This window comes from Marmota marmota, unplaced genomic scaffold (genome assembly GCF_001458135.2).
Source record: "Marmota marmota marmota unplaced genomic scaffold, marMar, whole genome shotgun sequence".
Lineage (NCBI taxonomy): Eukaryota > Metazoa > Chordata > Mammalia > Rodentia > Sciuridae > Marmota > Marmota marmota.
In genome coordinates this window covers 1,743,836-1,758,430 of record NW_026000101.1, presented here as the reverse complement: position 1 = coordinate 1,758,430, position 14,595 = coordinate 1,743,836, and the positions used below count along the sequence as shown (strand labels likewise).

At 36.6% G+C, this 14,595-nt stretch overlaps 1 protein-coding gene across 3 annotated transcripts in view; it reads left to right on the top strand.

Annotated features, from left to right (window-relative positions):
* Nucleotides 1-14,595, top strand: part of Kiaa1958 (KIAA1958 ortholog) — a 150,171-nt gene that overhangs the window by 72,930 nt on the left and 62,646 nt on the right. For all 3 annotated transcript variants that reach the window (XM_048783202.1, XM_015492197.2, XM_048783201.1), the window contains exon 2: nucleotides 2,794-3,988. In XM_048783202.1, coding sequence (XP_048639159.1) covers nucleotides 2,818-3,988 — 1,171 coding nt within the window. In that variant the 5' untranslated portion in view covers nucleotides 2,794-2,817. The remainder of the gene's footprint in view (nucleotides 1-2,793; nucleotides 3,989-14,595) is intronic.

Genomic DNA, 14,595 nt, shown 5'->3' with positions numbered 1-14,595 from the left:
TCTTTCTTTAATTTGGGAGGGGAGTAAGGGGGTTGAACTCAGTGTCATTCAACCACTGAGCCACATCCCCAGCCCTATTTTGAGTTTTATTTAGAGACATAGTCTCATTAAGTTGCTTAGCACCTTGTTATTTCTGAGGCTGCCTTTGAACTCAAGATCCTCCTGCTTCAGCCTCCCCAGCAGCTGGGATTACAGGTTACAGGTGTGTCTGTTTCTGTCATAAATGAATATTGAGTTTTCTTTTATCTTTTGAAATGACCTTGTAGTTTTCCTCCCATGGATGGTTAACACATTGAATTACACTGATTTTTGAACATTCAGCCTTGTATTCTTGGGGTAAGTTTTATGTGGTCACAATGTATTACCTATCCTGTACACAATGGAATCTCAGCCATAAAGAAGTATAAAATTATGGTATTTGCCAGTAAATGATGAAATTAGATACTGTCATGCTAAATGAAATAAGCCAATCCCAAAAAACTAAAGTCCAGATGTTCTCTCTGATATGTGGAGCTAACTCACAATGGGAGAGGGGGAGATGGAGATTCACTGGATCAGACGGGGGAGTGAGAGAAAGGGAGGGTGGATGGGAATGGGAAAGACAGTAGAATGAACTGGACATAACTTTCCTATGTTCTTATATTAATATATGACCAGTATAACTCCATATCATGTATAAACACAAAAAATAGGAAGCTATACCCCATTTATGTATGACATGTCCAAATCATTCTATTGTCATGTAAAACTAAAAAGAACAAATAAAAGAAAAACAATGTATTACCTATATGTACCTTGTTGGGTTCAGTTTGCTTTTTTTGTGGTGCTGAGGATTGAACCCATGGCATCGTGCATTCGAGGCAAACACTCTACCAACTGAGCTATATCTCCAGCCCCTACATCAATATTCTTTATGAATGTTTTCTTTATTGTAAAGGCTTTGTCACAATTTTGGTATAAGGATTATGTTGCTCTCAAACAGGTTGAGTGCTCCCTCTTCCTCTCTTTTGAAAATACTTGCATTATTTTTTATTGTTTCCTCCTGAATTAACAGAATTAACCATGAAACCATTTGAGCTTTCTTTTAGAAGTTTTGTTTTGATTTGTTTTGTTCTGTTGTCATCAGTTTCTGTTGTAGAAACTTTGTCATCCATCAGCAATTGAGATCTAATAGTATTAAAACAAACCCTTTGAAAAGTTCAGAACCTTGTAAGGAGTAACACTTTTAAGGACTGTTGTACAGATTGTGGGAACTGAATTCAGGTAGAAGCCAACCAGGCATTCACTGTTACATGGCTCCAAACTAGCTTTGTCAGGTTTTGGAAAACTGATATAATACTTTTATACCTGAACCTTTTTTTGTTCCTGTAAAGCAGTTTTTTTCCAAACTGTTAAATATTTTAGCTGAGTATGGTGGTTCACTCCTGTAATCACAGCAGCTTGCGAGACTGAGGCAGGAGGATGGCAAGTTCAAAGCCAGCCTCAGCAAAAGCAAGGTGCTGGGCAATTCAGTGAGACCCTGTCTCTTAAAAAAAAAATCAAAATAGGGCCGGGATGTGGCTCAGTGGTTGAGTGCCCTGAGTTCAATCCCCAGCACCACAGATAGATTGATAATTTCATAAAGATCCTTGTGCCTTCCTGCCCAGCTTTCCAGGATCTCCTTCTTGACAGAGCCCTGTTAACCTTTCAGAGTGTTTGCAGACTCCATATACCCCTTTCACTTTCCTGCCCATCATGTTGTCCTCACTGTTCTCACCCAGCCGAGGACCCATATAAGTGATCCCAAGTCCTGCCAAATAAGAAATGCCTTATTTCTATTTGGTAATTGCTTATCCTTGGGCTCATGGGACCCTTGGATGGTGGAACACTTCAGACATGCCTTTTACCTCTGTGTAATGAATTGGAATATTTCAGAAATTTCAGATAGCCAAGACTGGTAGAATCCTGCTTCTACCAGTGGCTGACCCTGATCTGGCTATCCTTGCTGATGGTCTACAGCCTGCCCTGTCAGAGAGTCTTCTCCTGCTGATTAAGTTTAATTCCTTATTCTCCACTTGAATGTCAGTTCCCTTGTTTTCTGGTACCCAGCAGAGCATAGATGCCCTCTCTCTGACATCCATCCTAGAATGGATTCAAACTACCTTTTTGGCTCTGCTTTTAGTAATGAAGTTTCTAGAGGGTAGCAGTGGAAGGGTATCTTCTTGGTTAATACACGTAATACACATTTCAGTATTAAGGGGCTAACTAAACCTCTCTGTCACTTTGGAAAGGAAATGTACCATAAAGAAGCTTCTCTCTTTTTTTAATTACTTAATTAGTTCTTCTTTGTTTCCCTCTTTTGCTTTTTTCTTTTGTGTAGCCATTATTATAGCTCTAAAGGAAACTGGCAAAATTTGTCTCCATAAATCATTGTTTTTACTTTTTTCCATATTTCTTTCCAGTTGCTGCCCCAAAGCAGTGATACTAACTAGGTACAGTTTCAAAGTGCTTTGTTTGTTATGTTGGTTTTGTACTGGGGATTTAACCTAGGAACTTTACCACTGAGCTACATTTCTAGCCCTTTTTATTTTTTATTTTGAGACAGGGTCTCACTAAGTAGCTAAGGCTGATCTTGGACTTGCAATCCTCCTGTCCCAGACTCCTGAGTTGCTGGAGTTATAGGCATATGGCACCGTGCCCAACTCTGAAGTGCATTTCTTTTTTTTATGACAGATGATCATAGTTGGAAGAAATTAATTGAGATATGGGAATGTTGGATAATAATGGTTTCTTATTTTGATTATTTCCTTTTAGGAAAGACACTGCTGATCCTGTAACATGGAGGATTGTCTTCATACCTCATCTGAGAATCTGTCCAAATTGGTCAGCTGGGCCCATAGCCATGGGACCATTTGCAGCCTCATTCCAAACCTAAAACACTTGCTTTCTGAAGGTTCCCATGGGAACCTGACCGCAATGTGGGGCTGTAGTGCTGGCCATGCTTATCATTGGCCACTAACAGCTACTTGTAGAGCTGGGTCCCAAGAAAGGGTCTGTTTCCAGGACAACAGAAGTTTTAACTCTGATAGTCCCAGTATAATTGGGGTGCCTTCTGAGACACAAACTAGCCCTGTTGAAAGGTACCCTGGGAGACCAGTGAAAGCAAAGCTAGACTGTAACCGGACCAGAGACTCTTGTGACTTCTCTTATTGCAGTGAGCCCTCTGAACTGGATGAAGCTGTTGAAGAGTATGAGGATGAAAACACCCTGTTTGACATGGTTTGTGAGTCTTCTGTTACAGATGAGGATAGTGACTTTGAACCCCAAACCCAAAGACCTCAAAGCATTGCTCGCAAAAGGCCAGGAATAGTTCCGTCTTCCCTCCATTCAAGTTCCCAGACACAGATGGTTGATGAATGCAGCAATGACGTCATCATCAAGAAAATCAAACAAGAAATTCCAGAAGATTATTACATTGTGGCAAATGCAGAGCTGACTGGAGGGGTAGATGGACCAGCCCTGTCCTTGACTCAGATGGCAAAACCCAAGTCTCAGACTCATGCTGGTCCCTCCTGTGTGGGGTCTGCTAAGTTGATTTCCCATGTAACATCTGCCATTAACACGGAGCTAGACCCACATGGTATGTCTGCATCTCCTTCTGTGATCTCCAGACCAGTTGTCCCAAAGACTGCTAGGGTATCTCTGGCTTCACCAAACAGAGGACCCACTGGTACCCATGGCACCAACCAGCAGGTGGCCATGCAGATGCCTGTGAGTACATCCCATCCTAACAAACAGATCAGTATCCCTTTGTCTGCCCTGCAGCTGCCTGGACAGGATGATCAAGTTGCTTCTGAAGAATTCCTGTCTCATCTGCCCAGCCAGGTCTCATCCTGTGAGGTAGCCCTCTCTCCCTCAGTTAACCCAGAGCCAGAAGTGAGCTCCAGTCAGCAGCAGCCTCCAGTTGCTCCAACTATAACCACTGAGGCCACAGCGCAGTGCATACCAGGTATGGCACATGAGGCGATAGTGAGTCCCTCATCTATGTGCATCAGAGAATTCTGCGCCGTCAGCACTTCCAAGACTATTGCTTCAGTCCTTTTCATTCTCAGAAAGCTAGAAATAATGAAATACATTTCATCCAGGTGATAATATGCAGGAAGTTCATCTGAATTGAGGCCATTCATCCAGTTAATATACCTCAGTGCTGAGAGGACAGTTTTGAGAATGTGCTATTGATTCTGTGTGACTAGATTTAAGATTGATATCTGACCTTAACCTGAATTTTTTTGAAGTTGGTTTTAAAAGTTTTTTAAAATGCTCTCCTCTCAGTATCAAGGTATTTAGTTGCTGTTTCAGGCTACATGATGTTGATAAGGCATATGATGAAAATACATCCAGCCATTAGAACCAGCTTTATCTGAACCAACTTCACATTGGTAATCATTTTAGTGGATGTGATAGCTTGAAATATTTTTTTTTTTTTACAGCAACAGACATTTCTAAAAGAAGTATTAGATCTTTCTCTCAAAATTTAAAAGAATCAGATAATATATTTTTGCAATATATGAGCCTAACTGTAATGAATTGAGAGGAGAGTAGAATGATATTAGAACTCTACACCTGTAGTTCTAATGTTCTTTTTTTTTTTAATATTTATTTTTTAGTTGTAGTTGGACACAGTACCTCTATTTTATTTGTTTATTTTTATTTGGTTCTGAGGATCGGATCAAGGGCCTCGAGTGTGGAAGGCAAGCACTCTACTGCTGAGCCACAACCCCAGCCCTAATATTCTTTAGTTCTAACATTCATTATTTATTTAACAGTAAATATTGCTATTTATTTATATAACAAAGGGGTTTGAGTTCATGATTTAAATCTAATAGGCCAGAAATTAAAACATGAACAAGAATGAATAGACATGCAAAGAATATGGAAAGCAGAGATCTGTGGTCATTTTGATCTCTTTTAATCCTCAAAATAGTCATATATTTTGGGAAAAGCTTCCTAGAAGCCTAAGGCACCAGTCCCTTTGGCCCGAAACTTCCCCAAATTACGTTTCTTTTACAAACACACTTTTCCAATTTCAGTGTCAACATTAAGATCCCCAAAAGGAAGTTTACATTTATTACTTTTCTAGCATAGTCATGATGTTATTAATAAATTATATTCTGAAAATATTCATAGCCTTATTAAAAAACTATGCCTTTTCAGTTTATTCGTTTTTCTTTCTTTTTTAAAATAACAGCTTTATTGAGATATAATTCATATACTTTAACATTCACTTTTAAAAAGTGTACAGTTCAAATCGAGAGTAGTGGTACATACTTGTAATCCCAGCAATTTAGGAGGCTGAAGCAAGAGGATCACAATTTATAGCCAGCCTTGGCATTTTAGCAAGATCCTATATCAAAAATTTTAAAAAGGGCTGGGGGTGTAACTAGAATGCTCCTGGTGTAGCCATCACCATTATATAATTTCAGAACATTTTTATCACCTCAGAAAGAAACCTCTTGCTTACCAGTATAACTCGTTCCTCCCTCCAGTTCTTGGCAACCAGCTTTTTATCTAATGAATTTACTTATTCTGCAGATGTCATATATAAGTGGAATTCCATATTATATAACTTTTTGTGATTACCTTCTTGCTTTTAACATAATATTTTCCAGTTTGATCCCTGTTGTGGCATTTCTTTTCTTTTTATTGCTAGATAGTATTTCATTGTACAATATGCCATATTTATTTCATTGTACAAATATGCCATTTCTTTTTATCAGCTGATGGACATTTGGGTTGTTTCAGTCTATTGTTATTATATTGCTACTATGAACATTTATATACAAAAAATTTTTGTGTGGGTATATGTTTTTATCCTGTTTGGGAAACTACCTAGGAGTAGAATTATTGGGTCCTGTGGCAACTCTGTTTTAACTTATTAAGGAACTGCTAAACCATTTTCAAAATAGCTCCACCATTTTAGTCTCACCAGTAATGCACAAAGGTTACTATTTCTCCACATTATCACTAACATTTAATATTTTCCATGTTTAAAACAATTAGAGCTATAGAGTTGGGTATGTGAAATAGTGTATCGTTATGGTTTTGATTTGTGTTGTTCTGTTGAGCATTTTTTGTGTGTACTGCTTGGGCCCTTTATAGATCTTTTTTAGGGAAATGTCTGTTTAGATCTTTTGCCCATTTTTAAATTAGGTCATCTATTTACTGGTGAGTTATAAAAGTTCTTTATGTATTCTGGATGTAAGTCCCTTATCAGATACATGATTTGCAACTATTTTCTCTCATTCTATGGGTTGTCTTTTTCTTTCTTTTAAAATATTTTTACTTTAATCATTGAATAATACTGTGTATTGGCTATTCTTAATATACTAAATGCATTGTCTTTATTAGATTGGGTAACATCTTTGTACTAGGAAATCTACTCTTTATCCATGTAGTACTTTTGTGAATCTGGTTTGTTTGTCAGCCCCACCCCCACCCCTGCCTTTTTTTAAATATAAGTTGAAGACATAGCCTGGCCAAGTTTTCTACATTCTCAATTTACATTTGAGGATATAATTCTCAAATGTGACTTACAAAAGTGGTATACTCAAGCAGTTCAATAAGACTGTTACTTGTGTCACACACCCTTTCACTAACTTACCTTGCAAAGCCAAATGCATGACACAGAACTCTAAACCACTTCTTGTATAATGATTCGAAAAAGAAATTCAGCGTATTCGCAAAAGAAGTAATTTTAAAAATCCTTGTATTATTGTGTGTTTTACATTCTTATGGACTTTTGGGGGCTTCTTATAATAGCTTAAAAAGTAGATATGACCAAGGATAGCACATAACATATGCAGTCATGAACTGTGATTTGACTTCATTCTAACAAGGAGGATTGGTTTGCCTTGGAGTTGAACCCTCAAGAACTTTGTAAGGAACTAGTAATGGAATTTTCTAAGGAATCATTCTCATTTTTTGATCCATTGTTCTGTGGAAAGATTTATTGCCAACATATCATTAGCTTTAGAAAAATACTACTTGGATTGGAAAGAGCAATGAGACAAATAAAAACCTGATTGACATTTTTCTTTTTTGAGAGATATTTAAAATTAATGTATAATTTCCCTTGATTTCCTAGAGCACAAGCTAGGTTCTGTGTTCTAAAGTTTAATTTATTTATTTGCATTTGTATTCTTATAATCTCCATTGTAAGTAGAGATTTAGAAAAAAACAATTCAGCATGCCCAAATGTATGTGATTGCCTTGATGAATGGACCTTCCACAGTTGATGTATAAAGCACACTTGAGACTAAACAAACAAACAAACAAAGATTCTGAAAGAACTTGCTGAAAGCTGATCAGGCTCTTTTAAAACGGATGGCAGAATCTCGAGTCTTTAGCAGATCCTTGCATAAATATTGCACATCTTTAAATGATTTTTTTTTTTTTTGGTGGTGGGTTTCCAGGGATTGAATTCGGGGCACTCAACTACCGAGCCACATCCCCAGCCCTTTTTAAAATTTTATTTACAGGCAAGGTCTCATTGAGTTGCTTAGCACCTTGCTGTTGTTGAGGCTGGCTTTGACCTCTCGATCCTCCTGTCTCAGCCTCCTCAGCCACTGGGATTACACGCATGTGCCACTGCACCTGGCTTTAAAAGATATTTTTAAAATAAATAATTTGACAAATGACCTGAGTGAGACAGAATAAAGAGAAATTGATCCATTTTGCTTAATTGTGCTAATGCCACTTAAAGTTTTTCCCTAGTGAAAAATAATCCTTATTTATGTTTATAACTGAGTTTGTAAAGTTATAAAATGTTAAACAAGGTGTGAATAAAATAATGACTTTTCACTTTATCTCTGCCATACTGCTCAATCTTAAGTTTCTAGCAACTTATAAAGAGGATGTGCATGTATTGTCGGTCACCATGGAGCATACCTGTAATCCCTGTTACTAAGGAAACTGAGGCAGGAGGATCACAAGTTTGAGGCCAGTCTCAGTAATTTAGTGAGGTCCCAAGCAATTTATCAAGACCTTGTTTCAAAACAAAAAATAAAGAAAAAAAAAAGAACAAGGAATTATGCCCAGTGGTAAATGGCCCTTAAGTTCAGTTTCTGGTAACAAAAAAAAAAAAAAAGAGGATATGTGATTAGAAGAATTATTCACCATTTTTCATTAACTTTTGAGTTTTTATATACATTGGGGTATTTAAAAATTTGAATCCTTATTGCATCATGAGTTAGGTTTTTCTGCATATATATATGTGTAATTCTTACATACTCATATATATGTATATATAGCCTCCTTTAAGATTTTGTGCAAAGGATCCCTTTTATTAACCATCTCTTCCCAGAAATTTTATGATAGCAAGCAATCAATTTTTGCTCTTCAGATTTGTAATATATATTTCCTCTTCTGAATATACATTTTTAAATCTTTTAATAGATTCATATGTGTTCTTGATACACAGTCATATGTCACAATGCTAGGGATACATTCTGAGAAATGCATATTGTACACCTAGGCTGTGTGGTAGAGCCTGCTGCTGCTCCTGGGCTACAGACCTGGCTAGCATGCTTATACATTGAATACTGTAGGCAACTGTGACGCAATAGGAAACATTTGGGTATGTAAGCATAGTTAAACAAAGAAAAAGTACAGTAAAAATAGAATATGAAAGATAAAGAATGGTACAGTCTGTATGGGGCACTTACCATGAGTGGACCTTGCAGGATTAGAAGTTGCCGCATTTGAGTCAGTGAGTGGTTAGTGGTGAGTGGATATGAAGGCCTGGGAATTATCTTGCATTGTTTGTACACTATAAATACTATGCTTAGGCAACACTAAATTTATTTTTTTAATCTTCCTTCAATAATAAATTAACCTTAGCCTGGTGTAACATTTTTTTATTCCATATTTTTTTAACTTTGATTCTTTTGTAATAAAACTTAGTTTAAAAGGCAAATACTTTGTACCACTGTACAAATATATTTTCTTATTAAATATTTTCTCATTCTATAAGTTGTCTTCTATTTTTTAATATATATATATGTATATATATATATTAAACATTTAATTATTTTGGCTAAAAACTAGGCCTGCACAGAGGCAGGATCATCAGTATCACTGTCTTCCATATCTTGCCTTGCTGGAAGGTCTTCAGGGGTAGTAACACATGAAGAGCTGTCCTCTCCTGTGACAATAGTGCCTTCATCTGGAAACTCCTGGGGGGACCTGCCCGAGGTGGTGTTTGTTATCTTCCAGTATTATGTACTTTACATAATTGTATGTGCTGTACAGATAGAACATTCTTTATCGTTTCTGTGTAGTAACTGTGTTTAACTCTGTTTAATTATATAGATACTATTATGTTAGAGTTGCCTACATGTTCAGTATAGTAATATGCTGTACAGTTCTATAACCCAGTTGCAGTAGGCTGGCATTGCTTACACCAGCATCACCATAGATGATGCCTTGTGCTACAGCATTGTGATAGATACACAATAAGTAGATAATAGGAATTTTTCAGCTCCATTACTGTCATGTGTAGTCTGGCATTGACCAAAATGTTGATAGTGGTACATGAATGTGTTAGAAATAGTAACTCATAGCCTACTGTGTATATTGGAAATATATTAGCTTTTAATTTTGTCAGTAGCATTTCTGGATGTGTGGATTTTCTTAATTTTTATGAAGACTAATCTTTCAACATCTGTTTAGTTATAATATTTTTTCTTCCTTCATTATTTTCTTTAGGAAGTCCTTTCCTTACCGTAAGATAGAATAATGAGTTATCCAGGGGGTAGGGAGGTAGCTGAGTCGTAGAACACTTGGCCTGGCATACATGAGGCCTGGCATACATGAGGCCCTGGATTCAATCCCATCATAAAAAATAAACTTATCTGTATTTTCTTTTGGTTCTTTTATAATTCTGTTTTCTGTTCCTTTCTTTTTCTTTCTTTCATTTTTGATATTTAGCTCTACAACTAGAATATATTTGGGGGTATAATCTCATGTTGTTCTTTTTGCAAGAGTTCAGCATTATTTATTGAATAAATCCTATTCTACACTGAATTTATTAATATACCACATTTTTGTTTATAATTGGATCCGTTTCTCTTTTCTATTTTTATTGATCTCTTTATTTTTTTCTAATTTTACTGTTTGATTATATTTTATATGACAATGTAGAGAGACGGAATGTAGTCTAAATTATTTAATATATTTAAAATTACTAATGTAAAATTGAATTCAGTGAGCTTTTAAAAATTTATTAAGATATATATTTTTTCTAGTTGTTTGGTTTGTGTTGACACAATAAGTAATGGTTTCTTTTGTCAGAAGCAAAAACCCTGAGTTAAACTAAAAGTAAAGAATTAATTTTTTAAAAATTTTATGTATGTATTTGTTTTAGTTGTTGATGGACCTTTATTTTTTATTTATATGCAGTGTTGAGAATTGAACCCAGTGCCTCAGAAATGCTAGGCAAGTGCTCTATCACTGAGCCACAACCCTAGCCCCAGAATTAATTGTTTTATAGACCAAGTAGAGATGTTCAAGAAGTGTTCATCTGGGGTTCAGATATCTAGTTTCTCTGCCATTTGTCACCTTGGCTTCCTAGGTACAACATTTTGATTCACTGATTCCTACATGAAATGAAGTTCATTGTGCTGCCCAGTCTAGCAGTAGACAGAATGTGTGTCATAGCATTTGAATAAACCCCTGAACCTGGAGTATCATAGGAGTATCAGTTCCTCACCCTGACAATAGCATTGAGGTCTAACCTACAAATACCACATAGCTGGGTGTGAGGGTTGTGGGGGGATGTTCTTCCAAGAACATTCTAAGTTCTAATTTTTTGTTTTGTTTTTGTTTTAAGTTCTGTTCTTGAGGGGTGGCACACCAGAGGTATTTACTACTATTTATTTGCAGTTTGTTTTGAGCATTTAGTTTTTTTTTTTTTTTTTATTGTGGGCTGATAGGAAGAGATGTGTATATCATTCAAAGACAGAGTATACTAGAACCATGTTCTAATATGAGGGATGCAAATATGTATAAATGTGGATTCTTTCTTGGGGGGTAGGTAGCAAGGATTGAACTCAGGTACACTCAACCTCTGAGCCATACCCCCAGCCTTATTTTGTATTTTGTTTGTTTAAAGACAGGGACTCACTGAGTTGCTTAGCGCCTTGCTTTTGCTGAGGCTGGCTTTGAACTCTTTATCCTCCTGCCTCAGCCTCCCGAGCGCTGGGAGTACAGGCGTGCCACCATGCCTGGCCTAAATTTGGAAAAAATTCTTATATTCATATGTATATGCATATGTGTGCATATACACATTAACTCGTATATTTCTTTATTTCACAAGAAGTGTATGCATCCTCATTCAAGAATGGACAAGAAAAAAATTTACTTTCTTAGCTATAGCTTTTCCTGGAGTTTGCAGTATAGGAAAGAAGTAAATTTTGAAAGTTAAGAGAAAGTAAAATTTTACGTTTTTTGTTTTTGTTTTTGTTTTGTTTTGTGCCAGCATTTTCTCCTTACCATGAAGGTGTGTTTATATGAGGATTGTGTGGCATGCAGCTGTGGGCATTGAGAATAGAGCCTGGCTACTGGAGTTTAGAATCAGATGTATCTGAACTGATGCCCCCCAACCCCATCTCCTGCTAACCTTGTAACCTGAGACTCAGTTTCCACATTTGTAAAGTAATGATAATGTCTGTCTTGCAGGGTTATTGTGAGGACCAAATGCAAAACTATAGGTAGGTAAAACACTAAAGAGAAGTCCTGATATGTAAAACATTCATGGATAATTTCCTCCCATGTTAATATTTTATTTTCATTATCATCATTATTTTCATTATTAGATCCTTCTCAATACTCTCATAGATTCTGATTTTATGCCCATTGATCTACTAAAATGTGGTATATGGACAAATATCAACATCACCTTATTGGAAACGCAGAATCTCAAGCCCTGTCCCAGACCTGCAGAATCATAATCTGCATTTAATAAGCTCTCCAAGAGACTTGCATGCACATTAAAGCTTGAGAAGCAGTGATCTAGGGAATGCAGGATCCACATTATACGCCACCTTGTTGTTCCATCTAGGTGCCAAGTAACTTTGAACACTTCCTGAGAGAATTCCTTCCTTTGTGCATCTGCATGTCCCTATAGGAGAGGCCAGAAACTTGTTTTCCAAGTTTGTATTTCACCAAGTCTTGTGACCATCAGCTTTGCCAGGTAAATGCAGCTTCACCCGATTCAGGGAAATGCATATTAAAACAATAGTGAGATACATTTCTATTTATATCAGAAAGGTTATTTTAACTTTCCCAAGTATTGTCCAAGGAGTGGAAAAATGGGGACATACTGGGGGGAATATAAATTGGCACAACTCCTTTGGAGAGCAGTTTATAGTATCTAATAAGGGTATGTATATCATATAATTTAGGAATTCAGTTTTAAAGCGTCTTCCTCATACTTCCATAGATATATAAGGGATATTTTACAGAGGTATACCTTACAACATCTTTGTTATAACAAGGGCAGGAGTAGTCAGTTAACTTGAGTATCTATCAACAGATGCATAGATAATTTATTTGTGATGTGTTTTCCAGTGGACTAGGTCAAATCAGCCAGATCTGTACTTATTGACATGGAGAAATTTGGAAAACAAAGTTGCAGAATATTATTATATATTAGTACATTGCTAGAATATTACACCTTTTTAAAAAAGCATGAACATGACCACATTGGTTACAAACATGCATGCACAAACCCAAGAAACAGTGGAAGGAGACACCCCAAATAGGTAATAGGGATTGCCTTTAGGGAGGAGAAAGAATGGGAATGGCTACACAGGAAACTGTAAACTGTATCTTGTAACATTTTCTTAAAAAAAAAAAAAAAGTAAATAGATGACAAGGTGTTATTTATTAAATCTGAGAGGCAGGAACATGAGTTTATGTTAACAAGGCAGCATAAGCCTCTTGCTTCAGCTGGAACTCCAGTTGTGCAACTGCCTGGGTTCAGATCCCAGCTCTGCCCATTTTTGGGTGATTTTGGCAAGTGGCTTAGCTTTCTCGTCTGTAAAATGAAGATAACAACATATTTTATAGGGCTGATAGACTAAAAGAATTAACTTATACAAGCCCACTGGTTCATGGTAAACATACTCTAGCTAGTATTATTCTGTATACCTTTCTGTGTGGTTTAAAGTATAATTCCTTAAAAAATACAGATCATGGAGCACAAATAATTCATTGTGAAATATTTATTTATTTACTTACTTAATTGCAGTACTAGGGACTAACCCAGGAGTGCTCTACCAGTGAACTACATCCCTAGCCCTTTTTAATTTTTATTTTGAGACAAGATCTCACTAAATTGCCCAGGCTCGCCTTGAATTTGCAATTTCTCTGCTTCACCCTCTGGATTCTGGAGGATTACAGTACCACTGCACCCAGATGATTGTGGGATATTCATGAAAGCATTATAACATTGTTATATTGAATATGAAACTGTTTTTTGGTTGCTTTTTTTTTAAAAGAAAGCAAAGCTTCCCTATTATCTTCCAATGTACTTGTTTATATACAAAGAATTTGTGGATTATTCTTACAGATTTCATCATTGGCTTTTTTACTTATGATTCTGATGGGATACTGCCATGGGAATGTTTTTGAAAAAACACAAAAGTGAAATGTCCTGCTGTATTCTCTATTTAGCACTTTTATTTCCAGGATCAACATTTCCTGAGTTCCACAAAGGAGGAGGTTCTTTTCTTCATTTTGCTGATGAGAAATGAGCCACAGAGAAACTAGATGATTCATTTCGAGTTTCAGTAGGGAGAAAGCTGGTCTTGCTAACTAAGAGGGGTGGGGTTGCTGCTTGTGCCATGGTCCCTGTCTCTGCTTGGCTTATTACAGGAATAGTCTAAACTGCTGTTCCCACTCCCACTTCTTATCCAAAGTTTAGCTAGATTATATTCTAAAGAAATAATTTGTTTTTCTGACAATCATTTTTGAAAGGACCCAGGGTTTCATAAAAGACTTGACTGTATTAGGGGCGGGGAGACATGTGTCTTAGTGTTTTTCCACTAGCATCTGGACAAGTCACTTGCACTTCAATTTATCACACTTTTTTTTAAGGATCAACTGTATAACAAAGCACTATGCTGGGGTGGTGAAAATACAAAGAGGAATGTCAAATTTCTTGGCCTTGGGATACCATGATTTAGAGAGGAGACAAAAACCAACAACTTCAACTCCAACTATATAGAAAGAGGTATATAAAATGTGGTGGAACATATATAAGGAGCAGTTAATTCAGCCTTTGAGAACACATGGAGGGGTGTTTTGGGTAGATAGAATGACATGAACAAAGACATTATGGTGTGAACATATGCAGAATGCTTAGAGAAATAAGGAATTGAGTGTGACTTGATAGTAGACTTCAAGGGTGCAAAGAGTAGTTGCAGTTGGAAAAATGGACTGGAGCCTCCTGTGAAAGACTGAGCATGTGATGTCAGAAATGTCCTAGGTGGGAAGGAAAGGAATACAGTTAGTTTGTTATCGTAGAAGATCATGCTGATAGTGATGCAGAAGCAG